General features: G+C 33.3%; 3 protein-coding genes and 1 long non-coding RNA gene across 5 annotated transcripts; 2 read left to right on the top strand and 2 right to left on the bottom strand.

The window, feature by feature from the left end:
* Positions 1 to 2,964: 2,964 nt before the first annotated feature.
* Positions 2,965 to 4,613, bottom strand: LOC129874579 (uncharacterized). Its single transcript, XR_008762928.1, has 3 exons — positions 4,456 to 4,613; positions 3,812 to 3,881; positions 2,965 to 3,212 (listed from the first exon to the last, which is right to left on the bottom strand). It is a non-coding gene; the product is annotated as an uncharacterized LOC129874579 (long non-coding RNA).
* A 2,164-nt stretch (positions 4,614 to 6,777) lies between these two features.
* On the top strand, positions 6,778 to 9,050 carry LOC129873237 (cyclin-dependent kinase inhibitor 7-like). 2 transcript variants are annotated; one of them, XM_055948288.1, is made up of 4 exons: positions 6,778 to 7,444; positions 7,641 to 7,687; positions 7,803 to 7,982; positions 8,084 to 9,050. In XM_055948288.1, exons 1-4 carry the CDS (start codon positions 7,127 to 7,129, stop codon positions 8,145 to 8,147), a joined length of 609 nt encoding a protein of 202 aa, XP_055804263.1. In that variant the 5' UTR covers positions 6,778 to 7,126; the 3' UTR covers positions 8,148 to 9,050. The 2 variants fall into 2 exon arrangements, with proteins under 2 accessions (XP_055804263.1, XP_055804262.1); XM_055948287.1 differs by having other exon boundaries at positions 6,779 to 7,444; positions 7,800 to 7,982; positions 8,084 to 9,048.
* A 1,849-nt stretch (positions 9,051 to 10,899) lies between these two features.
* LOC129873404 (uncharacterized membrane protein At3g27390) lies at positions 10,900 to 14,850 on the bottom strand. The gene is made up of 9 exons (XM_055948493.1): positions 14,650 to 14,850; positions 14,289 to 14,397; positions 14,004 to 14,199; positions 13,774 to 13,907; positions 12,825 to 13,113; positions 12,622 to 12,728; positions 12,367 to 12,541; positions 11,640 to 12,088; positions 10,900 to 11,550 (listed from the first exon to the last, which is right to left on the bottom strand). Exons 1-9 carry the CDS (start codon positions 14,732 to 14,734, stop codon positions 11,352 to 11,354), a joined length of 1,743 nt encoding a protein of 580 aa, XP_055804468.1. The 5' UTR covers positions 14,735 to 14,850; the 3' UTR covers positions 10,900 to 11,351.
* Positions 14,851 to 20,197: 5,347 nt separating this feature from the next.
* Positions 20,198 to 25,760, top strand: LOC129873838 (B3 domain-containing protein Os01g0234100-like). The gene is made up of 7 exons (XM_055949029.1): positions 20,198 to 20,821; positions 20,916 to 21,014; positions 22,211 to 22,242; positions 22,338 to 22,500; positions 22,593 to 22,799; positions 24,583 to 24,673; positions 24,778 to 25,760. The coding sequence occupies exons 1-7, from the start codon at positions 20,576 to 20,578 to the stop codon at positions 25,512 to 25,514; spliced, it is 1,575 nt and encodes a 524-aa protein (XP_055805004.1). The 5' UTR covers positions 20,198 to 20,575; the 3' UTR covers positions 25,515 to 25,760.
* Positions 25,761 to 26,141: the final 381 nt, after the last annotated feature.

The following is a 26,141-nucleotide window of genomic DNA, read 5'->3' as shown; positions in this document are numbered from 1 at the left end:
TTGAGATTCTACCAGACCTTCAATTAAAGTGTTTGGAGGCTATTTCATCATAAATTCTAGTTCATGTCTATATAAAATTAAAGCCAATATATTTTTGAAAAGAGGCATTTTGAATATCCCATATAATTTTGGCTATTCACAAAGAGACCACGAAGACATCAAATATTATCTTTTTCAAAGAGAGCTCGAATATCCCATAAAATTTTAGGATATTCATAAAGAGTTCAAAATATGTCGGACTCTTCTTCATAATCAAATTCTTCAAGGAGATCCACGAATCCTTTCATAGAGATCAAGTTCAAATCATTCTAGTTCGAGAAATACGCCTCTAATAGCTCTCGAATCACAGAGAAAATCTCGGAAGAAAAGAATCAAGAAAATACACAATTTTGTACTTGCAATCTTGATGCATAAAATCATATTTTTGTTTATTTTGTGATGATATATTTTCATACTTGAGAAAATTTGTCGCAAACATAAGGTTAGAATAATAATTTTCCTATTCCAAAGTAAGAAGGTATTATATGAAGATCTCCGGTAATTTGAACATTATTATACAGTGGAATTGAAGTCTAGGTAGCTACTTCAATCTGTAGAATATATTGAAGTCTCTGGATTTCGGATTTAATTCATTCACGGAAGAAAAGAAATGTTCTTTTACATGCATTTATTTCTCCTTCCTTGCCTCATCACTATGTATTTGATTACATGTATAGTTTCATTACACTTCTACTTTCTTGTTTCTCACAGATTACTATATCTTTTTTAGTCCGATTAATTTAAATTTCTATAAAATAAAATAAAAAGTTCTATTTTCTCTATTTCAATTTGTATGTATTATTTTAATTGAACACCAAGTACATAAACACAAATTAAAATCTTGTGATTTAAAACTAAAAATATAAAAACGTATTAAAATGTCCTTTTAAATATTGTGATCTTAAAAATATTATATATACAGGACATTAAATATAAAAAGTCTCATACAATTATAAACAAATTAAGACATACTAATTAAAACAAAATAAGTACTTCTAAAGGAAAAGTGTTCTCCACCAAAAACGATTATGTTTAATGGTAAATAAAGGAACATATATGATACTTCTTCTATTGACTTTTATTTGTCTACTATATTAAAAAAATATATTTTTATTTTTATTGATTACTTTTGACCTATCAAAAGAGAAATAATATTTACTTATTTCTTAAAATCTAAGACTATACATAGTTTAATATGAGTATTACAGTAAAATATTTATATTAATTATGAGAAGTGGAAAGTTTAAAATATACAAGTAAAAATGATGGGAGAGAGGGAGTAGAACATGAATATTCAAGTTTTCAAACTTCACTATAGAAATCTCAAGTAAAAAGGCATCTAGTTTTGTACCTGCTCCTATCTCTAACTTTGCTACAAGTTCTTATATATACATGTTGAAACGAGGATTCATTGCCATGGTTTTCTTATTTTGGTGCTCATAAATTATATTCCTCAAGAAGGTAAAATAGTAAATTAACTTAAATTGTGGTATACTTGAAAACTACGAATTTGTATGTACAACTACTGCAGGGAAAATTAGGGTAATGGACAGTATGTACATGGCCCCAAATTTCAAGACGTTTGCCCACACGTGTGTTCATTTAATTTTGCGTTTAATTTCTTGGAGTTGTCAAATGATACTCACCTATATTGCTTCAATAGGTTAGACAATCCCTTTCCGTAACATTAAAATATCTAAAACATTACTCCCTCCATTTCATATTAAGTAAATTTTTGAGAAATTTTTCATTGTTCAAAATAATTAAATTGTTCAAAGTTCAAGATAGATATTTGAAACTTTTTCCATATTTGCACTTTCATTTATTAAAGTTTTATATTTTTTATGAGATAAATCATACTACTTGCAAAGTTATATTTATAATTTTACAAAGGGCAATAGTGGAAAGTATGGTTCAAATTATGTCCTTAAATGTTTTTCTTAATATATGTGCATTGCATTACAAATTCACTTAATATAAAATGGAGGGAGTATCGAATTGTGTATATATCTATATTCACTCCGTCATAAATCAACAGTCACTTTAATATTTTTAAAAATTTATTCATAAATAATTATCATTTTAAAAATTCAAAATTAAAATTGTCAATTATTTTCAATTATACATGTATTCTTTTTAATTCTGAAAAATATAAACAATAAACAAGAATAACTTAGTAAACTATGTTTTATATATATATGTCTTCAAAAGCATAAATTTTCAAAGTTGTAATTATACAAGCAACATAAGAAATGGTCAAGGTATAGTCAAAATATTAGGTTTTAATGAGAAAAATTTTCTCCAAAAAACAAATTTGAAGTTCAAAGGAAGTGACGAAAGGGAAGAATTAATGATAATTATTTTTCAGAAAGGAAACTTTTGATGCTTTTTCTCTGTCTTATTTCTAGGTTTAATTTTTACATCCAACAACTCCCTTCAACGTACGAACACGTTTGGCTTCTTATAGCAATTAATTAATGAATACTTTTGACAATTCAAACATATTCTGTGACAATTATTTCATTCACCTGTATATTCTTAATGAGATTCTCTACAATATTACTGTGTTGATCTCAAAAAGAGGTACCCTACTCCTTTCTTTTTAAAATAAATGAATATTTAGAGTGGGATATACTCCTTAAAAGAATTAGTTAATGATATTAATTATAGAATAATTTATCAATACCATTCTTTTACTTTTTTAAACTTAGAGATAGTCAATAAAAAGTCCACTAAAGAGAGGGGTAATTTTAACAAAAAATAATTAAAACATTTGTCACATCCTAAAATACCTCCTAGACGTGACTGAAATCCGTACACTTAACAAAATTTTCTAAGCACTCAAATAAAATATGTGCAACTCCAAAACTCATCAATACTCCTCAAAAATAAAACAATTATCAAACCAAAATCATATATCGATTTATGAAAAGAAACGAGCACTTAAATAATGTATATCTAGCCCAAATCCCACAATAAGACCATGGAGCATCTAAATAGAGTTACATGAGTTCAACTGTCGTGCATTCAAACCCCATAAAAAGAGAAATTATAAGCTAAACATAGGTAAAACTAAAACAGTAGCCTCCACGAACAATGCGAAGGCTCACCTCAGCGACATAATCCACTCGAACGAATTAGTTAGCCACTAGTCTCACCCTCTGCTACAGTATCTGCATAGACATGCAAGTAAGGAGTGACCTATATATAAATATAACCTAGTAAGATCCTCAACTCGCTATTTTAATACCCCTAGAACAAGAGTTAGAAAATACATCTACACCATAAACACATAATGATATGCACAAGAATGTATTTCATAATATAAAGCTCAATAAGTCAAACCAAATGTTCCAAAAAGAAAGACACTACATATTTCGGCTCAATTCACACTCAAAGCTTGTCATAAACGGCAGTGAAGGAGATCAGCCCATCACCCGAACAAGTTCACGACAGCATATATAATGCCCCAAAGTGTACTATGGCAGCATATACAAAGCCCCTAACATATTACGACAACATAGGTATGCCCCTAACATATTAGGGTAGCTAGGTGTGCCCCTAGTAACTATATTACGATAACGAAGTAAGATATCCAATTGCCACATAAAAAAATATTCGATATTCTTCCCAAAATAACATATCTACAGCTGATCAAAGACCACCAATTCTGCCAAGCACACATTTGTCCCAACACATAAACCAGGCAGAGAAAACATATTTTTAAAAACAAATTTGAAAAGCAAGCATTAAAGTTTAAAGTCTCACTTACCTTAAAGTCTCAATCCAAGCACCCCTTTCGAATAATCAATTATGCTCCCGTAAATTCGAATCACCTCAAACTACACCAAGATAATTTTAAAATAGTTAAAAATCCCTTCGATGAACCTCCACTAAACTTTCAAAAAGTCGGAAATTAAAGTCTACAACCCAATTCGATTACTCAAATTATGTGCCCATACATAGTAGGCAAAACAGCACTTCAGCGATATCAAGATCACCGAAACAGTGGTTCAGCATGTTTATTTGCTGATTCCTTATGCAAACAATGAAACAACCCAGTACTCTATTTTTATATAAATTTATCCTCAAACATCTTTACTTAAACTATCATGAATCCCTCCTCATTATTATCTAAACAGTGGGTTGATTAGATGAAAGCTTAGCCAATAGAATTTTTTTTTCCTTCCTTCCTTCATCCGTAGCAGCAGGTATCAACTTCAATATCAAGGTAATTTCTATACAAGCTTTCCATGACAGATTGCAATCTCTTATATTGCCTATAATTCTACAAATCACCAATCATTGCCCAATCATGTCATCCTCCAATGATTAGGCTAATCATTATAAAGCATACTCATTCATGACAACACCAAGTTTTAAATAGTAATCGTGAAGAAAAGGTTAAGCAAATACCTGCTATTAGCTTCGGCAAATCTCAATATAAATATAGCCTAATACGTTCAACTCTCAGGTCTTCAAACTTCGGTGAAAAAATGAATCAACACCGCTGCTTGTTTCTTTTCAAAACTACCCTAGTTTTCTCCTCCTTTAGGCAGAACGTGCGTAGCAGAAGAATAACAGAATAGGGTAACCCAAACCATTTAATTCTCTTTATTATTATTATTATTATTAAGGGTTAAAATTACCAATTAACCCTTCATAAAAAAAGGGTTATTACAACATTTTTTAACTTGGAAAAATATATTTATTTTGGATGATAAAACAAATGTTAAAAATTTGACGATAAAATATTGAAAAAATTAAGCGAATTGACAAACATTATTAATGCATTATTTAATATAGCTATAGTTTCAACATGACTATGAATCACGGCTACAATTTAATGAAATTTGCTATTATACAAATCTTGGGCTCATAAACAAATCTGGAAAAGAATTTAGGGGATCATATACATATCTCTGAAGCAAATTTGTATTTTCTTTTGTATTTGTATATTTCGGGGTTCATATACAAATCTGTAGGGGCTTAAATACAAGTTTCTAAAGGTTTGTATTTGTACACAAAACGAATTTAGGGGTTCATATACAAATCTCTAAAATAAATTTGTATTTGTATATACAATCTCTTTGAAAGCCTAATTTGTAATGCATATTCAAATAATAAAGCTCAATTTGTATAATGAAACGAGATATACAAATGGAAATTGACATATTATCTAGAGGTATAGCTATGAAACGTAATTAGACAAATTGTAGATAAGAAGTCTAATTATATTTTAGCACAGAGGTGTCATTTATTTGATTGGTCCCAAGACATTTCGTATTGAACTTAGTTTTAGCTCCTCAACATAACCCAATTTTAAAATGATCTTCATTTTAGCTCAACATTAAACCAACTCGAATTCACTTTTGTTAAAAAGAAAATCTTTATATATGTGTGTGTATATATAAACATCATCCAGCACAGAATAGAGGAATTTATAAGTGTTGGAAATTGGAATACTACTACATATTATATATATATGTAACTTTTAAAAATTCAGTTTTTAGCTCTCAATACCAGTACACGTAAGCTATATTTTACTACCTTATTTCAACTTAAGCCAACCAGTACCATAAATTTCCACTTGTCGGTGGCCAAAAATGAGGAAAAACATGCATATATAATTATATATATATAAAATGCGCAAGAATTTAACTTGTCCCGTCGTTACCAAAGACTTAAGGGGATTTTGATTTGAAAACAAATCATACATGGATTATAATGGAAGAATTAGTTATATAGAAATTAATATTTCTTCTGTCTCATATTAGTTTTTTTATATATATCTTTTGAGAAATCATAAATAAGAAGCGTGTTTTTACTAATTTATCATTTACTATATAAATTAACAGATACATAAACAAATATATGATATCTATTCAATCTTTTATTAAAATTAAATAAATAATTATTTTATAATTAATAATATATTTAAACACATAATTAGTAGTAATATATATCAACAACAATGAAACCACAATGCAGTTTAATTTGGTTTAGGTACTCTTGGCTATTTTCCATTTCATCAATAATTCGATTAATGTACTTAATGTTGTCCACCCACTAGTAAGCTTAAGTTTTTGTTACCAAAAAAAAAAAAGATTAAGTTTTGATCATTGTGGACATGGAAGATTTTGAGTAAGAAGTTGGCCAGCCTTTTTCCCATGTAAATAAGCCTTTTAACTACTTTATGTATTTGGCAAAAGGAAAAAATAATAAATATTAAATGTCTATAGAACGTGACCCTATTCTCGTTTGTTTGATTACTTGAATAAAGATAATAATTTTATCGTGTATTTGTTAATAGGTTATCGAGATAAAAATAAAATAATGGAATGAAATATCTTTTTCTATTCCATCGACCAATTAAATCAAAGAACCCATAAATAATAGGTATAGATATAATTAAAATAATTGAAATTAAAACTAAAAGTAATTGTGACCAGTCACTAATGAAATCTATTCCTCTTGCCTAATCCTATTCACTAACCTTATCTGTTAGTCCAATTATGGCTAATTAAACATTAACTATTTCCGTCCACAATTCTCCGGCAAATATCTCAAAACCATTTTGGGCAAATATCTTTACGCTTCTCTTTATTTTATTATTATACGCGGCGTATTTATCCACTTAACGGCGACGTCAGAATCCCGTTACTGTAGGAAAAAGATCCGTCACAATGGTGGACCACAAGACGAAGGGACCAATAATAGGAACCTAATCGAATCATTCAACGGAATGCCTATCATCCATCATCATTATCACCATCACCGTCTCTTACACTTGTTCTCTCTCCCCACACTGCTACTGCTGCTGCTTCGGCAAAAGAAGATATCCTCAGTCAGATCGTACGATTCTGGAGTGCATAATTCTGCAATTCTTTCCAGTTTATATAGCAAAGAAACTGTGTCCGACTGAGAGAGAAGAATTCTGTAACTTGTTAATCGCTTAGAATTTGAGTTCAATGAAGACAGAAATATCAAAATATTCGTGAAAGTAGAATTAAGAGCAGAGGAACTGAAACATTGATCAGAAGAAGATATTAAGTGCAAGTAGAACGGAATAAGAGACGTTGTGATTATGGAGGTTGTGGAGGTACCAGTGAAGATGACAAGAGAACGGGAGGTTTTAGAGGTGGCCGAAACAAGGAAGAGGAAGAACCGTGATGATGATTTGGTGGAGATGTCACCAACTGCAGCTCGCGTTAGAAGTCATTCTGGAGTCTCAGTTGCACCGGCAAGTTTTGAATCTCCAGCGAGCGAGTTTAGTTCTCAGGGAAATACTGTTTCGTATAAACCGGCTGTGAGTTCTAACTTTGATGACGGTTTACCATCTTGCTTTGGAGATAATGAATCAAGCGATGTCACAAAAGGAAGCTCGAAATTTGTAGATCTGGATGTATGTGAAATTAAACTCTTTGAATTTTACTAGTTTCGCGGTTTTATTTTCTGCTTCCTTTAATATGTACAGGTCACATAGCATCAAGTTAATGCATTAGAAGTGGAGTGAATTGTCATGGAATTCATAATTATTATCTTATTCATTTTTGTGAAATTTATGAAGGACTGATGTATTTGAATTTTGAATTTTTCAGGAGGACGGTGTGGAAATTGCAACCAGTTATTCAGAATTCAGAGAAAGGTAAATATGCATCCTATATGGCGTTTCAATTTTCTCTCAGATCCGTCCCTTCAGTACCACCCTTTTCTTCTTTTTCTTCACCGTTTATTGAAAACAAAGCGTCATTACGCAGTAGAGAGACAATACTATCCAGCAAATTCAAAGTTGAACTTCACAAACTGGAGTCAACACCGAAACCACAACATGCTAAATCTTGCCGCCGCCGATTAACAGAGACAAAGATGCCCTCCGAGGTTGACCTTGACGAGTTCTTTGCTGCAGCCGAGAAAGATCTCCATAAACATTTTGCAGAAAAGTACAATTCTCTCTCTCCCTCATTTTTTACGCATTTGTGTCTCTTTTTTTAATTCTGCTCGTAAAAAGTATCATTATTCATGAATGTGCGTGCTGTAACAGATACAACTTTGACTTTGCAAAAGAGGAGCCATTGGAAGGTCGCTACAAATGGGTTAAACAATGAAACCATGAAGATAAGTCCACAAGACCAACACAATATTTAAAGGCCAAGGCCATAACAATAGCAGCAGTTGCTTCTTAATCTAATTTGTTAGTGGTGATTCTAGTATTTCCAAATATATTTAACTGTTCACTCTTTTAAACTAGTAGTTCTCTCTTTTTTGTTTTCTTATGGCTTTATGATTTTGGTTTCCATGGGGCGGGAGTTCAATTTGAATATGTACAGCCCGGGAGCACGAAATCTCTCTGTGTTAATTAAATTTAGTTGCATATAGAAGTTATTCACGGAGAAGCTGCCTCTGCAAATCATTTGCTTTGGAGAAACCAATATTGACTGAAGAATAAGAAGTCATCTTCTTATCATCATTTGTGAGTTTAAATTTTTTTCGAGTTTGATAGCCTCTCCATCGTAATGGGGCGTAGTAGTATACGATATTGAATGTCTTTTGGCAGTGCAATTGTACTTATGTGAGTGTATGTTTTCCATCTTTCTCCACGGTTTAATTGCTAGTAGAGTATGAGATTGAGGCAGAAATTAAAAATTGGAAAGTTGGCCGTTAATTGTTACAGTGCTTAGTTCGCCAGTAAGACACTGAAATTTGAGTCTCATGATTTGGTGATTCTGTTGGAATGTATGTGTAAATGTACATTTTCTTCAAGTGAAGATGGGACTAAAGAACTGACATCCAAAGGGGAGGATGGAATATTCGCTGGAGGCATTGAAGCAGTGAGCAGAGACCGTAGGCAGTGAGTGATAGGTAACAGTACAGAAAAACGAAGCAATAGGCCTTGCCGTGTAAGTTACGGACACGTGCTGGGTAAAAGAAAGCTATCCTTGTACAGGCTTTTAGTATTGTGGACCTCTCCATGTAGCACAAAGTACTCTACGCACTTAGTGAAACAAATAATTACTCTCCTTTTTCTTTTTTCTCTTTTGCCAATTTGGGTTTCTGATTTCACTGGTATGTTTTTATTGCCAATTTGAATTTCATTGCTTAAGGAAATTACTGCTTATATATGCACGAAAACTGAGTTACATTATGTGTTTAGCCCCCAGGAAAACGACACATGAAGTAGTATAGTGATCAAAATTTTAAAATTAGCATGGATCAAAAGTTGTTTGAGAAACTGTTGTAATTGAAAGGAAGGGTAAAGCATCATTTGTTACACAATTAGCATTCTTCTTGGATCTGCTGAAATAGGCTTCCTTATTTAGGGTAGTGTACCTGCTGCTGATTTATACCATTCATTACTGGAGTATTGTAATTTTAGTGTGTACTATTGCTAAACATGTAGTAGCTATCAGTTTTACATCAAAACAAACGATTTAACTTTAGCAATAATTCTGTGAGAATATGTATTATTTAATCACAATTAAAACTAGAGCAGTCCCGAGAACAAAGTGTCCCGGGGAAGGGTTGCACCCCAAGGGTTGTGATCTAAACAACCAACTCTAATGCAAGTATCAACGACGACTTCCACGGTTCAAATTTGTGACCTATAAGTCACACGGAGTTGGTCCAAAAACAAATCGCTTACCATATTTACTTGGTATAAATATTGGGTGCAGTTAATTAAGTTCTTACTGTTCCTAGCAGCAATGCATTCAAGTGGCTTAATGCTAAAAGTGGATCAAATTGCTGTTACCCCTTTGGGAGTTCTTTTGGTGCTGAAGTACTGACTTATTTTATAGTAGTAAATTACCGCCAATGTACTTATTTTTTGCGAGGTTTCTCCTGAGCACTTTCTTGAATTTAAGTTATATATGTTGTTAATTAGTGTAAGAAATTTTACACCATCAACAAAAAATTCTTACAGTAACAGTGTATTACTTTCTAGAATTTGAACTTTATTTGTTATGCGCCAAGACGAAAAGTCTGTACATAATCATGCATCCTTATTTGGTATTTTCATTTTTGCCAAAATTGTCAATCGAAATAACCCATCTTACTTTGGTGCTTAGTTTTTGTCGCGTATAGCGGATAAACAGAAAAGATAGCCAAAAATTGCCTGTTACTCATTTCGTTTCATTTTATTTAGCTCTGACTTGACACTCTCTTAAAGAAATATTTATCATGAGTTTATTTCAGTAAATTAATTTTATTAATTATGTTTTAGAAATTTAAATTTAAGTAAAATTTTATATAGTTATTTAAACTTATTAAAATGGACAAGTAAAAAAAAATGTTTTTAATATTAAGGTCAATTAAAATGAAATAGAAGAAATACCTCACTATAAATAGAACTTTCAAGATGATAAAAAAAAATTGGAAATTGCCAAATAACTATGCACAAATAATAAGGTAAAGCTGGAGATGTCATTTCTTAGTTGTTGGTACTTTGGTTTCCAATTAGCTTTTCCTTATTGGATATCTTATCTGGTAAACCAATCATTTTAAACATCCCTACTACTATAGCTAATTAACTTTGAGATTCAAAATATCATTGCAGCAAAAATGATGGTTTGATGATAATTAGTGCTTTAATTTGAATAGATGTAAAGAAATGAGTCATCAACACACGTTCTACAGGACTAAATTTGGTCTACTGATTGACAGAAGGCGGCTGATTGACTAATTTCAACAAGTAGCAGAAACTGTAAGACTATTAAACGCTATTTCATCAGTTATCATAACAAAGGAAGGAAAAATCTTAGCGTCATATACAAGGAAAACAAGGCCTTTTGACCCCAATTATCCCCTCTACAGCATATTGAAATTCGATTGAAAATGAAATTATCAATCTTGAGCTAAATGTAGAATGATCCAATATCTTATCGATTGAAAAAAAAGAAATTAATTTACATCATCTCTCACTCTAAACCTTACTCTTTTGGGGAGTACCCCTTGGAAGGAAAAGGAAAGAAAACAAGAAGAAAGAAGAAAAGAAGTCATGTCTTTACAAGTTTCCAATAGGGAAAATAACTGAAATCGGAGACAAAAATACTTCTGTACTGATCTCTAAGAAACGTCCCTCTTGATTTCACTTGATAGTGAGTTCTGAAGAAGACTGTATGGTCTACGCATTAGACTTTTCTTGATGTTGTTGATGATTTCTGTTAAGATGTCTTCAAGATGTCAGTAGGAAGAATTTTGAGCTTGGAAAATTGTTGGCCTACTTTGTGAAGTCTTTTAACAATGATACTTGATGAACTCGCTTAAATAATCAACCATGGGACTTACAGATCACTAATCCATATCTAATATGTTCAAACAATTTCGAGAGAACCATTTGATCTTGTGGACAATGATCGGGTGGAACTGTTCTTTATTACAGAACGAGGAACAGATCGTGTGGAACCTTCTCTAGAAACATTGGTATACTGCATGATCAATGTTTTCACTATCTGTCTGAATTTCCTTCTATAAGTTGGAAACTTAGAAACACTTCTAATCATTCCCACCATCCTGCCAAACCAACAGAACGATTTTTTCATCATTTACTGCATCTGTTTCAACACTGCAAACTTAGATAATAGTTAAATGAAGAGACTTACCTTCGGCTTATGCCTTCAATTTGAGCAGCCCTGAGAGAATCCTGAGGCGCCACGCTCCCATTTTCCCAGGCATTAAAGCGTTCAGAGTTGCTCTCGAAAAGTACTACTTTCTCTAGGAACCTCATCTCACCGTCTTCTAGACTTAGGACTCTAATTTGTTCTTTGAGGACCATGACTGGTTGGAAAAACCAGTCCAACAATCTGTCCTGAGGTCTGTTCAGGTGAGTGATCTCAAGATCCTCAAGAAGGAACAATCCATCTGATCCAGCTTTTATGGAATAAAAGATTATCTGTAGAAATGTATAACACGCTAAACCGACATTGATGACTGCAACATCAAGTCCATGCTTTGCCTTCAACCAATCATCCAGGTCGTTGGGGGTTATCACTTTCGCGTCCAATAATTCCTTGCCCCTCATTTCACATGATTTCATCATGTTCTGCCACACCTGTTAATTTTTGTGACATGTCAATTACCCAATTTCATGGTTTCCAGGACAAGAAAAATATGATTCTGTTTATGAAAGATACGTTGAATTATGTGACCATCTTATTTAAAAGCTTAAGTTGATAGAGAGGAAATACTTTCATTTACTTAATTACGTCTTCATTACTCGGGTAGATCATTTCACATGTTCATCACCATTTTGCAAATTTGTCAGGAAGTGTTCTCCTCATGTATACTTTTTACTTAAAAAACAAGTGGTACAGAGAAAGAAAAGCATACCTGCACCATTTTCACTTCTTGTATTGCCTCCCTCACTGATCTAGACGATGTTAGGCTTGGCACGAGCATTGCAGGTGCTTCAGAAAATATCGAGTTTAATCTGGCTTGTACTGAACCATTTCGTTTCACAGAGTACTCAGATGAAGTAGATCCTTTCTTATTTCGATAATGAGGCCTGGTTGCGACTAAGATGATCAGTAACATTGACAAATATGAAAACCACGCACAGAAATAAGGAAGAAATAGAGTAATTACTTTGGAAGAATGGACCCTTCTCTAAGGTAAAGCCAATCATTTGTGTACTCATCAAACTCTGCCACCATTGCAATCACAAAAGCAACACCTCTTTGGAAGGACCTCTCCTGAATTCAGAGTTTTTTTAACTAATGATAAATCAGACAGTCACACTAAAACAGCCGATAGAACTGAGAAACGAATGAGGCAAAGGGATAAATTACCTGATAGACAATAACAGCTCCATATAATCCAATGAAAAAGCTTGAGAAAACAGCCATTATGACACTTCCAATGACAACAAGAGGCCACAGAAGGATTGTTAATCCAGCAATAGGAATGCAAGCAGTTTCGAGGAATGGGCCTTCGCGGCTTATCAAATCATGTATGAGTCTGTACCATCCTTTGAACAACATAAATGGGCTCTTTACTATGGCTATAGCAGTGTAAAGAGGAATTTCCACAATCAGTCCCAATAAACCAATCATGATACATCCTGGTACATGGATGAATCTGCAACACAACATTTTGCATATTATTTTTACTGGTTGTCAATATGAGAATTGTACAGATGCTCGTAGCCAAATAAGAGAAGTTTCTATCCAAATTGAAACATTCTATTTACATATAAGAGAAGTTTATTATATTCTAGTTCTTCAGACTGTTTCTTATCATTTTCTAGACTTAGCATTACCATTTTGCATCTTCTTGTCTTTTCTTTATTTTTACTCTTGTTTCCTATAGCAATGGTGTGAACTATATAGGTCACGAGTTCGAACTGTGGAAACAACTTCTAATACTTGCATTAGGATAGACTGTCAACATCAAGCCCTTCCCTTCCCTTCATTTCTTACTCAGCACTATACTTTTCCTATTCATTGAGGGCACGGAGAATCAAATCCCATTTATTTTTCTGAGTCAAGGGAGTTTGTTGACTTCTTCTTCAAAATAATTTGTGGTAAGTTGAGTTTTAATATAATATAGCCCGTCAGAAAATGAACACGGTAACGTGTATAACAATGACAAGATTCATTATGATTGTCCCCCTATTTTAAATTTTTTTTCCGGGAAAGTTTTGGCTACCTAAAAGTTCGAGTCTCCATTTATAATTCTTTCCTCTGTTTCCCCTTTTTGAAGAAAAATAAAACATAGAAAGGGAAATTAGAAACAAACCTAAAAGGTTGAAAGTCAAGAGAAGCAGGGGAATCACGCAGTTCCTTCAAATACATTGGATAAGAATGATAACACATATCTGCAAAATCTCGAACAACAGTGCAGCTACCTTTTATGGTTCCCCACGTTCCATCCTGTAAATTAACATAATCAAAACAACCTTAAAAGAAAAAGTAACAACACAACAAAACTACAGAACCAAAAACAAGAATTGGTTCGTAATTTCTTACCACAATGCAATGAACAAACTTGTTTAATTCGTCGTCGTGTCTAAAAGCTTCAAAGGCAGAAACCCAAGGAGCAAAGAATCCATATCCAACTCCCACAAGAACACTACCAGCTATACTTAAACCCAACCAAATACAAAATAAATCTGGCAAAGCGAACAACAAAACAACTTTCAGTGGCGCATCAAACCTATTAGTCCTGTTCAATTGAAAGGAAATCCACATTAGAAAAAATAAAGAATTCAACTTTGGACAACATAAATTAATGGCCTAAGAAAAGACATTTACTTGACAAGGGTGTAAACTGTCCAGAAAACATGTGCTGGGAAGAGACATAAAATCACCCCAACATTTCCTATAATTAGTATTAGGGCAGCAATTGGACCCACCAACAAACCTGTCATCAGAAAAATTATGGAATTGAGAACCAAAAACAATAACACAAATTATTAACCACCACCAACAACAACATAACTAAATAACTAAATCTCATAAGTGGGGTGTGAGAGTAGAAAATGTACGCAGACCTGAGTCAGATAGATTGGTCCTTTTCGAAAAATCACGCCTCAAAAACAATAACACAGACCATGATCATAAAATCATACATTAGAAAAATCTTGAAAGCTTAAAAAAAGAAGTTATTACTTACTTTTGAGAGCACCCAAAATTAAAGCAGAGCAAAACGCAAAAACAACATAAACACCCTGGAACCAAGAATCTACGTTGTTGGTCATGTTTTTTTGTTTTTTTTTGGTGTGTGTATGTCAAATAAACAGAAACTCAAGAATGGACTATGAAAGAAAACTTGTGAAAATGTTCAAAGAGAGAAGCTAGGCTGGAATTATATTGTCTTGGTCCATGACGTAAGGGATGAGTCAGAGTCATTGGAGGTTTAATTTTTTGTGACATTTGGCGTGCCCCTTTTCTTAATAAATTACAATATCAATAAGTATGCAGACTTTTCTTACTTGGTTTTATTTCTTTCATTAATAATTAAAAAAAGCCAACTTATTTTGAATTGTGGTTGGAAATAAAGTAATAAGATATGTTTGTCTTCTAGAAAAAGAGAGTCGAAGAAGTTGAAATATCGTTAAAGCTTAAAAAAGATATGTAGCTCCTAGTTCTTGATTTCTTCTCTTAATAGTTGATGCACCTTAAGTTTATAAATAGCTGCCTATTTTTGGAATGACAACGACTTCACAACTTAGATTGCAAGAAATCCATAAAAAATGAATTGGAGTTCTTGTGGTTTTTTTTTTCCTTTATCAAGCGTTAAATATTTATTTTGAATTCCTTTTAGTTAAAAATAATAATATTTGTTTTGGAACTTTGACTAATCTCCGATAAGGTTCATTGAGAAAGAAGCACTCCCAGTAGAAAGATTACAACTCTCAAAACTCAAACACGAAAAACATTTAATTAATGGTGAAATAATCTTATTCGTCCCAATACAGCCTCAATTATATTTGACCTTCACTACTTAGGAAAGAAAAAAAGTCTCCCCTCTCTCATTATTCATCAGGATTGGCTCAAACATATTAATGGCCAAAGAAAAAATGAAAAATTAGGACAAACAAAATATTAAAATGTTGACAATTTTTTTAAAAAAAATGAACTTTAAAAAAATAATAAGACAAACAAATTAAAACAGGGCAGTACAAAATATTTTTTTAAAAGAAAATGTATAATAATTTTATTACCTATATTATTTTAAAGTATGAATTGAAATGTTGGTTGAATTTTTTGTACTTCGTTAATTTATAATAGACAAAATTGTCATTTACTATTTTTTAAAATTATTATTTAATTATTTTCATAATATCTAAAATTAAGTAGTCCTAAAATATGTATGATAAGAGGAAAATAGATTTTAAAAATTAAGGAGTGCTAAAATATATGAATTATGAGAATTAATAATTAAGGAGTTCTAAAATATATGATAATAGGAAAATATATTTTAAAAATTAAGGAGTCTTAAAATATACGATAAAAGGTATTAGGAGAATTAATAATTAAGAAGTTCTAAAATATATGATAATAAAAAAAAATATTTTAGATATGATGCATCACAAAAGATAAAGAAACAAAATAAAATCACATCACGTTAGGAAAAATTAGGAATTTCACTATCATAACATAATCTAAATTTTGCAAAAAGGAGCCCAGAAATGATTTATTGGTGTCTAATAACTCAAACTTCTTTTTTCTTCTAAATATTTGTGTTATAATTCAAGTTGTGATGCATCAATAAATCATGAACATGATTGGTGGACTTGGTCCCATGATCGGTGTGTGTCACATACCAAATGGAAGACAACTGTAAAAGAAACCATGGGACCTGATCGGGGCAAATCAGAAGAAACTATAAACCATGGGACCTGATCGACCTGGTCTAGTTGTAAAAGCTGTCACCACCTGCTGTGGTTGGTGGGCAGCAGCTGGACGACAGAGACGTCCAGTAATCAGAAGGTACCGGGTGTTTCGTTCATATGCTAAATATTATCTTTGAGATATGAAACAACGTACTTTTCATAAATCAATTTTACAAGGCAAAAGAAAAGTGGTGTGTGTGCTCAAAAGAAAAAACAATTCCTCAAGGCAGTAGGGACCTGATTGAGCTACTATTGAAGAATAGTTTTAGGTTGTTGCTTTGTTGTAATGTTGAGTCTAGTGTGTTAAACATTGTAAAATCAGTTCCTATCATATAAAGGAATATTGATAGAGTTAGCATTGAAGTAGTTAGAAAAGTCTACATTAACCTAGGGGTGGTTGTGTAGTGGGCAATAGTCTTATTGCTTAGTTTCCGAGTCATTGTTAGAGCTAGCATTGATCGGAGTGTTGAAGTCTATGTCAACTAGAGTGAGTTAGGGTAGTGGGCAATAGTCATATTGCTTTGGCTCAAAGTCTTGTGATAGGATGTTGCAAGCATAGGGGTGAAGAGGATTTATATCTAGTTACATAGATTGTAATAGATCACTTTGCTCTTGCATCTAGCGAAGATTGGTTGGAAATCTTGTTGGACAGGTCGTGGTTGTTTCTCCCTTGAGCAAGGAGTTTTTCCACGTAAAACTCTTGTCTTGTTCATTACCTGCATTAGCTGTCCGTTTCTTGAGCATTCTGTAAATTGACTGTGTCAAGGGACCTGGTTCCCTGACTTGTGTGGTGGACGCATGTATTCTATCAATTTAGCATTGTATTGCCAAATATTGAGATCATTTATGTTATTGTTATAAATAGATAATTCATTCATGACCTAATAATTTATTAGCTTGTATCAAAATTTGTAAATTCCTATGCTCACAATTATAAATTATCTTTTTTTCTCGGTGTAATATAATTTGTTAATAATCAACAATAATTTTGAATTTAAATTTCAGGACTTATCTCGCCTATTATTTCAATAAATTTATGATTTATAGCTTCGAAATCTATATACCTGTGCAATGCAGGTACACTAAACTAGCTATTAAATCTATCATAATATTTAAGAATTTTGAAATTAAATAAAGTTATAGCTATCAAATTTTTACTTATTTGTAATAAGTAAGAACTTTTAATATTTAGTACTTCAAATTAATATTATTTTTGGTATTTATATATACTTAAATTTCTAACACTTAAGACTTTAAAAATAATACTTTTTTCTTATATAAATCTTACTTAAATTATAATAAACAAAATAAATAAATTAAAGAATTTTAAATATTAGAAAAAGATGTTCACATTTTTTAAATATCTTTTTAACCTTCACATATGAACTTCTTATCATTTAGATAGGTATAACTTTTATTTAACGTTAGTTGTTATTTTTTTAATAATTTTATTTTTTTCATATTATTTTATTGATTAACGTAAGACATGCAAAACAACTACACTAATCTTGTTGCTAAAAAATGGAATACCTCAAATTTGGGGCCATGCCAATTGCCTTATTTTCTAAGGCTTAAAATAGGCCGTGTTATTCAGGTGCCTACTCCCACCTTAAAATAATATTAAGAGAAACACTTATTTTTTTTAATCAAATGATATTCAAAATTTACTGATCCAACTAATTCAGATTCACATTCATAAAATTTATCAAAAAGAAAAACACCCCCAAACTTTTTCATAAAGAATCTCGTTCATTTCACTACACTTCTGGTCCTGTAAAACCACTTATTTTCCAACTAGGAGAAATGTGGTTAGAAAATATTGTCCTTTGCAGGTGTTTTATTTGAAAAGTCTGTATGAAAATAATAGTAGTAGTTATAAGATGAGATAAGGAAGGATGTTAAAGTTGGATTACGGGTGAAACACAATTAAGAAAGTTTCCGTCCTCCGACGGAGGCTGCCGTGGATGATAAGTCAAGCTTAGCAGGCCATTAATTTTTTACTCAAGCCTTTTTTAAAATCTAATTATCAACAAAACCTCAATCATTTAATAAGTCTTTCAACAGGAAAAATTATAATAAGAATTATAAGAATAAGGAATATAGCAAGAGGCAAACAATTTTTATTTTTTTTATATTGTGTCTTATCACGTTTTTTTTCCCACTTCTTGAAGGACTAAAGAAAAGGAGATTAATTGGTCAAACTCTTCCTCATTGGCCCCCTTTTGGACCTTTTTTCTGTACCCTTTAAATTGGGTGCTTTAAATTTTTGGTTCAAGCTCCTATATATATAGAGGAAGGAAAAAAAGGGTCCTATATATAGTCAGGGTGTTCAGTGATATATTTATGCTTAGCATGACTAAATATTTGAACAGGCAAATTAGGCTATCCCTAACCTGCTCAAGGTTTGTGCAAGTTCATGTATGGTTATAAAAGATTAGTCTGTTGATTAAAAGGAATTTTTGGTCCCTACTCTCCTCCTCTTGTGCAATTCTGCCCATTTTAGTTGAGGCAATTCTTATTTTTTCATTTTCAACTAATATAACTCTTAAAATATATAACATTGTTGATCCCTTCTTCTTCTTCTTTTTTTTTGAACATGGAATAATTATTGATGAGTATAATAAATTGAGGAAAGATAAGCCCAACCCATTATCACTTTCCTCCAAAAGAGGTCATCCTCGAGAGAACCGAAATAACATTTTATATTTAACTAACCAAAATCACCTCCCCTCATTATTGTTAAAGTAATATGTACTACTTGAGCAAAAACCTCACTATATATTTATAATTATTGAAAAGACATATGATAAGAGCTATAAATTAGCTTTAGTTTGTTCTTCTACAACAACATAACATACTCATTATATTCCCACGAATATAGTGTGTTCTATTGAAAGTTGAATTTCAACTTGTTAATAAAATGGGCCGAATGGCCTTTAATTTTTTTTAAAAAAATGAATTCAACTTGTTAATAAAAGGGATCCAAAAAGTAAGGTTGATTGGTTTTTTTACCATGACACTTCCTATTTCTCTTTTACTTGTCAAGGATATCATAAATATAATTTTCATTTTTCTTGTCCACTTCACCACATTGAGAGATAATTAATTATTCTTTATTAAATTGTACTCTTATTATTTATACTTTTTTAAAGGAGATTACATAATACAAACTAGACCCTTAAAAAGGAACATAGAATGTACATTTCTCGTATATCTTTCAGGCATTATAGTTGACCATACAATTTAAAAAGAGCTAAAGCTTGGCCCAAGTGTAATGTCAACCCCCATTAACTCGTTTTATAAGTCAAGTAGTCATTATAGTCTTTTTACATAAACAAAAGAGGAAAAAGGCATACACCTGTTTTACCATGTTGTTTTTGGGCTATAGAAACCAAATCAGGTAAACACCCTGCTCGATAGTAAGTTCCTTTGCTTTTCTATTTTATTGTATGTATCATTGTTTTAGAATCGCCTTTCGATATAACATGCTTTCAGGAAAGAAATATTATGACTGGCCAGGAATATAAGTATTATTCCTTGGCCCAAAATGCAACATCTATGTGATGGTTGGGAAAATTGTCTTTTGGATTCTACGTTGTTGAATGAGGCACTCGATCGGCCACTATTTTAGATCGTCATATGTTAAAACAACATTCTCTTGTTATATGAACTTGACTAGAATATTCACATTATTTATTCAGTGTTTTACTAGACTAGACTGGCAAAGAACTCTTTCTCCATTATCATGAAATCCAAGGACTGGTAGCTTTAACAAGTTACACGTGTTAACCAGGTGGCTAGGAATCGTTAGTAACCAAAACAAGAGACTCACACGACAGTATGTCAGTGCCCCCACACTAAAGCAATTTTTCCAGTATTATACTTGTTACTAGTAAAAACGGTTCGTGTTTTGCAATCCAGCAAAAGATTAAACCACAAAATGCATCTCTAATTATGTTTGTTTGTTTGTAGATTGTTTCTTCACCCGTTGAAACCAAATGAAAAAAAATGTGCCCATCACCGAACACCTAAAAGGGGTTTCTCTATCTATTTCTTGACTAGTAGAAGTATTCTAGCCTTCGTTGTTGTGTACATCACTTCTTTTTTTTCTAGCCAGGGAAGTGGTAGAAATAGGATCTGCTAGAAAAAAGAACAAACCCCTCATCCAAAGGTAAAATCTTTATTCCATTTTCCAACAGAAAAATGAAGATAAAAGTTGTTCATCGAAGTGAACCCCCAAATCAAGAACGTATTTCCTACCCAGATATACCCAAGAAGGAGGTTTTTGATGAGGAAAACGAAAATCAACAACTTGGAACTCAAGAACCTGAACCTGAGCCTGATTCTGCAATACCCAAATCGAGCAATGACAATTTGAGTCTTGTTGATGCTTCTATACCAATTAACTCTCTAACCCCATCTACCCAAACTCCCATTTCTTCCTTGCTGGTAGGTACTCTTTTCTCGCTGTAAAAGTTTTTGTGTTTTTATTTGCCTGTCTTGATTTACTGAATTGATGTTGGATCTGGCTCAATGGTTTCAGGGTAAGAGAAGAAGGAAGCCTAAGGAGATGATTGATCAGATTTCAACAATTCCCTTCAGGAAGAAAAGGGTATTCAAGAAGCAGCCTCAATCCAACAATGTAAGATACACTTCTCAGCTTTCATAAGCAGTCAATAGCCTATGGATCGCATGATATTTGGCATATTTGTTGCTATACTCTAGCTGCAGCTTATAATCTTGCATTTATCCCTCTTGTTTTGCTGATAAAGCTTCAACTAATTGTTATGCTAATTTGCAACTAACTCTGGTGGAAAATGTGATTCGTGGAAGTAGTAGCAGAATTTACTATTAAGGATCTCATCAATTGCAAACCTGTTTAAGCTAATGCGTGGACCTGGAACAGTAATTAACGCGACAACTTAACAAAGCAGGCTGATTTACAATGCAACTCGGTTATCAAAGTTACCTTTAGCAAGCACCCATAACATTTCCCTAAAAATTGTCCCAGACAACACTTGGCTTGGTCCCTATGTCTTTTATTCCGACTGTTCCACCCAGCCAACTCCTCTCTGCGGGCTTTTGTTTCTGTGATGAGTTATTTGGGAACATCAGCAACTGATCTTATGAAAACGACCTTAAGTATTTCTGTTATAGGTTTCTTAATTGGTTTCAGGTTTTTTCTGTGCTTAAATCTGAAATCGAACTGGTAGTTATTTGGTATTTGTGAATGTAATATGATGTAGAGTTTCTAAAGTAGGAGTGATCACTACAGGAGATGAAACTAGTGAAAATAGTTGTGACAGCTGAGTACAACATGAATGGAGCTAATCGGGGTTGACTCAAAGTTGATTCAAATTGATAGAGAACTTGCATTTCCAAACTAGAAGTCTAAGCCCTATTGGAGTGACTTCAGTTTACTCCCATTGGCAAATATTATACCCGGAGGAAAGGAGCTTTCAGTTGTCTGCTAAGAATTATTTAGAATAACAAAATGAGTTATCATTACTACACAAAATTTAAGATTGAAATGAAAGGTATAACTGCATTCTACTAAATCTCATACTGGTTTCATGATGCCAAATAACTCCTTAGCTAGCATGGTAGTAATCCCTTTTTCTTGTTATATAAGATATATCATTTCCCTTCCTGTTGCATTCGACAATTAGATAGTATTTCAGGAGATCTCTTTGCTTATGCTAAATTTAGATTCAGAGTATAATTGTGATCTTACTAAATTTCTAACACACTCATGTTTTTGTGACATTCCATGACTGTTTACTTTTACCAAGAAATAACATTAACAGCTCTGTTGCTGTTCCTCTTATTCTTGAGCAGGGAGTAGCTGATGCTGGGCGCAGGTCAATCAGGTTAGTCTTTTAGTACAATACATTCTCTGGCTATTCTTCTACAACTGTAAACCTTCGGTAATTGAGAGTGACAGTTATTTGCTTTTTTCATGAAGCACCAAACAAGAGAGGGCTGCAGCTGATGGGTCTGGAAGTGCTACCCAAATGAAATCACCAGTCATCATTCGAGCAGAGGAGCTGCTGTCAAGTATTGGGAATGAATATCCCAGCTTCATGAAATTATTAGTTAGATCACATGTTGGTAGTTGTTTTTGGATGGTAAGTTTTGTCTAAGCTACTTAACTTTGACTTAGCAAAGGTATTATTTACCTAACCCTCTAATTTTTGTTTTATACCGTCCATACAAATAGGGGCTTCCTGTGCCATTCTGTAAGAACCATCTTCCAAGAAAGGACACTCCGGTTATTCTTGAAAGTGAGACTGGCGAAGAATATGAAATAAAGTACATTGCTGAAAAGACCGGACTTAGTGCAGGATGGAGAAAGTATGCTGCTGCTCACAAGTTGGTTGAGGGAGATGTTTTAGTTTTTCAACTTGTTGAGCCTACTAGATTCAAGGTGACACTCCCAAGTTCTTTTCTTAACATGCTTTGACTAAGCTTATTGCAATGGTTGTATACCATACCGTATTAGTTTTGTACTTGTACAGAAGCGTAGAGATAACTACAGTTACTTGAGAAGTGGGATCGATTTTCCTTTTCCCGTTTCGTGGTGTATAATAAAAATGTCATCATTTTAAACCAACTTATCTGCACGTCAATCAAGATTCTGCAACAGGAGTGTGAATTCTCATCCGAAGGCCACATTCTTGGTTAAACCAAAAGATTTGGGCAGAATTGTGGTGATTGTAGATTAATGCTGGAAAAAGAGATTGAAGGCACTCTTGAATTTGACTCTAGTTTGTTGATATTAATATATATCCTGGGAAACTTTGTTAGAGTTGAGGCTCCTTCAATTGTAATCTACAAATTTTGAGGTCAAGAAGGGAGGATTAGAAAAACTAGAGAACTTTGGTGGATCACCAGATTGATGGCCTTGTGCTTGGATGGGGGTGGAAGTAGTTGACAAACTAAGGTGTCCTCTCTATTGTATTTCCTGAAAACAAAGTCCGGTAAGGGGGAAGGTATGCCTACATCCTACCCTCCCCACACCCCACTTGTGGATTTAATCTGGGTATTGTTGTTGTTATTGTAAAGTCAGGGGGGAAATTTGATCCTACTGCTGGTCAGCATCAACATTATCACAAGTGCAGTAAACCTATTTTTCCCTGTGCTGAACTATTCAAGTTCAAACATGGGAGAGCAGGCATGTTAATCTGTTATCAGTTTGTAAAGAGAACTATCATCTTAGTAAGGTTTGCCGGTATCTTTGTAGAGCATGTCTCCGGTAAAGGATTCATGTTTGCCTAGCCTATCATGGATCCAGATGGAGTATACTATTTGTTGTGGTTCATTTCTTTCTTAGTTGGTTTCCTAGCATTGTACTTCTAGGCCTCATGGATAGTGTCTGGAGACTGTCTTATCAATATTACATTGAGCCCCATGTTAGTGCATACCTGCCCTCAATTACTGTCCATAGAAATGGAAAAACTTTGGAGCAACCAATGCATAATCCTCAAGCCAATCATCTATCTGGGTATCCTTTGGGAGGAACAAACATATGAGCGATACTATTGATAGAAATTCACATGTTTTAACTTACCTTTTTGGTCACTTTGGTACCTAAAATTGAGGGAAGTATGCACTTGTTTCTTTTACTTGATAAAATATTAATTCCACAAATATTGTGGATTCTTTTTAAGATACCAAAAGTCAGAGGATAGCTAGTAGTGAGTGCTGCATCCTTTTACTGAAGCAAATGGAGAAGATAGAAAATGTATGTCGCAGTGGATAAAAATTTATGGCAGTCACTGTCATGTGTATATCACAGTGACACAGTTGAAACATTTTGAAGGTGGGGATGATTAGCGACTGTGTAACGGCTGTTAATTCGCGGGGGCACGGAGAATCACAAATACTATTATCTCTGTATCAACACCTGATATTTACTTTTATCACTTTACAGGCTTGAGAGGAAATTTTTGATTGAATTAGGGCCATTGAAAAAAACTGCTTTATACATTTATATAAACTGTTATCCACCTAACAGCATGATAAAACTTGTTGCAAGTGATGATGGTTTTTCTCTTAGGCCTGTGTCAGATATTAAATACAACATCTCAGTACGAATGCTCACCATGAAGTTTAGCAGAAACCTGGAAATTGAAGAAATGGTTTTCTAACTGCAAATTTACAGATCTTTAGCAGCAATTTTTATCTAATCTTGGTTTCTGATTTCATAGGTGTATGTCATAAGAGCAAATGATCTAAAGGAGGTGGATGGCGCTCTTAGCCTTCTAAATTTGGATGCACCCACCAAGCAAAGTGACGCAGGTCAGTAAATCAATTTTATACCCGAAGCATTCTGTGAAATGTGATATAGTTTTAGTCTTTTCTGGTCCTTCTAAACAATATGTTTCCAATTTGTCCCATGTCAGAGGGAACTAATGCTAATAACATAAAGAAGCGTCAAAAGAAGTCTCTTCCCCTAACTGTTGTGCAAAAGAGGAGACGAAAGGAGGATCTGAGTAAACAACTTGTGCCATTGGAAGCACAGTCTGGAAATGATAGCGATGAGGTTGCTTCAGAAATTTTAGAGGGCTCAAGGTCCTCTGGTCTTGCTGTTTATTTTAGAGAAATTAAGAGCCTTGAGGAGTTCCACATTCTGGTGAATGGAGTATGCATAGACTCCGAACTTCCTGAACACATAAGGAGAAAGTACTATGAGTTATGCTGCAGTAAAAATGCTTTTCTTCACGATCGTCTTTTACAAGGCCTTCATTGTAAGTTGGTCGCTGGTATGATTTTTGAAGTCGTCAACATTGCCGATATGGTAAGAGCCTGCAAGCTCACCACCCCACGGAAGGAATTCGATAAATGGGAGAAGTCACTGAAATCTTTTGAACTTTTGGGCATGAATGTTGGATTTCTGAGGACTCGCCTGCGCTGGTTGCTGAGTCTTGCATTCGATTCTGAAGGTGCTTCGGACACCAAGAGGTACTGGGAAGCTAAAAAAGAATGGTCTCGAGCTGAAGATGAGATACGGAATCTTGAAATGAAACTTGAGGAACTGAAACAAGCTTCTGGAAAATATGGTGCTGATGTTGAGGCTCTAAAATCAAAAGCTGAGAGCTATGAGCTTATGTTCCAAGGAGAAGTCAATGCTCCATGGTAATCTTCTCTATATTATATGTTGTATGCAGCAAATCAGAGGGAACGGTACAAAGGAAGAATGTTGTTAGTATATCTTAGTTTGTACTTGGTAGTAATATCAAGCTTGGAGGGCATGATAATTATACTTTGGACTGCTAAATTCTGCTGCTATTTTTATGTAAGCCTGAAGACCAAGCTAAAATATTTCAAGAACTGGTGTACAAGAAGTCTAGATTCTAAGGTAACTGTTTCAAAAAGTTTCTTATTAGATGATCTTTGGCGGGAAAATATTACTCTCTTGGACTTTAGATCAAAAATACTTGAGGGGTTGGCCTGCGTACGCATTACCTTCTCTGGACCTATTGTGGAATTATACCGGTAAGTTGTTGCTGACTTTAGATTAAATATGGGAAGTTCCCAAAGTATGTTTGACATTGCCAATCAGTCACTTTAAACAGTATAACTGAGAAATATTAATTTACAACTTCGCTGTCGAGATTTTAAACTTAGAAAAAGTACAAGAGATACATAAGTTCTTTAAACGTAGCCCAGTTAAACCAAAATTACCTAATCTCTTAAAAGATATGTCACACAAAAAGTTCTTTTAAAAAAATATTACAAAAGTGCGTGGGGAAAAATCGGATCTAGT

This window comes from Solanum dulcamara, chromosome 11, assembly GCF_947179165.1.
Source record: "Solanum dulcamara chromosome 11, daSolDulc1.2, whole genome shotgun sequence".
In the NCBI taxonomy this organism is placed as follows: Eukaryota; Viridiplantae; Streptophyta; class Magnoliopsida; order Solanales; family Solanaceae; genus Solanum; species Solanum dulcamara.
Note: the sequence above shows the minus strand (reverse complement) of the source record. Positions and strands in the feature narration are given on the sequence as shown.

Excerpts from the sequence above, each read along its gene's own strand:
- LOC129873404 (XM_055948493.1), bottom strand. The coding sequence starts at position 14,734 with ATGACCAACAACGTAGATTCTTGGTTCCAGGGTGTTTATGTTGTTTTT. Across the intron at positions 12,729-12,824 it reads GAGCTGTTATTGTCTATCAG|GAGAGGTCCTTCCAAAGAGG; the intron begins GTAATTTATCCC and ends CTCTGAATTCAG. Across the intron at positions 12,089-12,366 it reads AAGAAGTGAAAATGGTGCAG|GTGTGGCAGAACATGATGAA; the intron begins GTATGCTTTTCT and ends AAAAATTAACAG.
- LOC129873838 (XM_055949029.1), top strand. The coding sequence starts at position 20,576 with ATGAAGATAAAAGTTGTTCATCGAAGTGAACCCCCAAATCAAGAACGT. Across the intron at positions 20,822-20,915 it reads CTCCCATTTCTTCCTTGCTG|GGTAAGAGAAGAAGGAAGCC; the intron begins GTAGGTACTCTT and ends CAATGGTTTCAG. Across the intron at positions 22,800-24,582 it reads TTGAGCCTACTAGATTCAAG|GTGTATGTCATAAGAGCAAA; the intron begins GTGACACTCCCA and ends CTGATTTCATAG.
- LOC129873237 (XM_055948287.1), top strand. The coding sequence starts at position 7,127 with ATGGAGGTTGTGGAGGTACCAGTGAAGATGACAAGAGAACGGGAGGTT. Across the intron at positions 7,445-7,640 it reads CGAAATTTGTAGATCTGGAT|GAGGACGGTGTGGAAATTGC; the intron begins GTATGTGAAATT and ends TGAATTTTTCAG. Across the intron at positions 7,983-8,083 it reads CATAAACATTTTGCAGAAAA|ATACAACTTTGACTTTGCAA; the intron begins GTACAATTCTCT and ends GTGCTGTAACAG.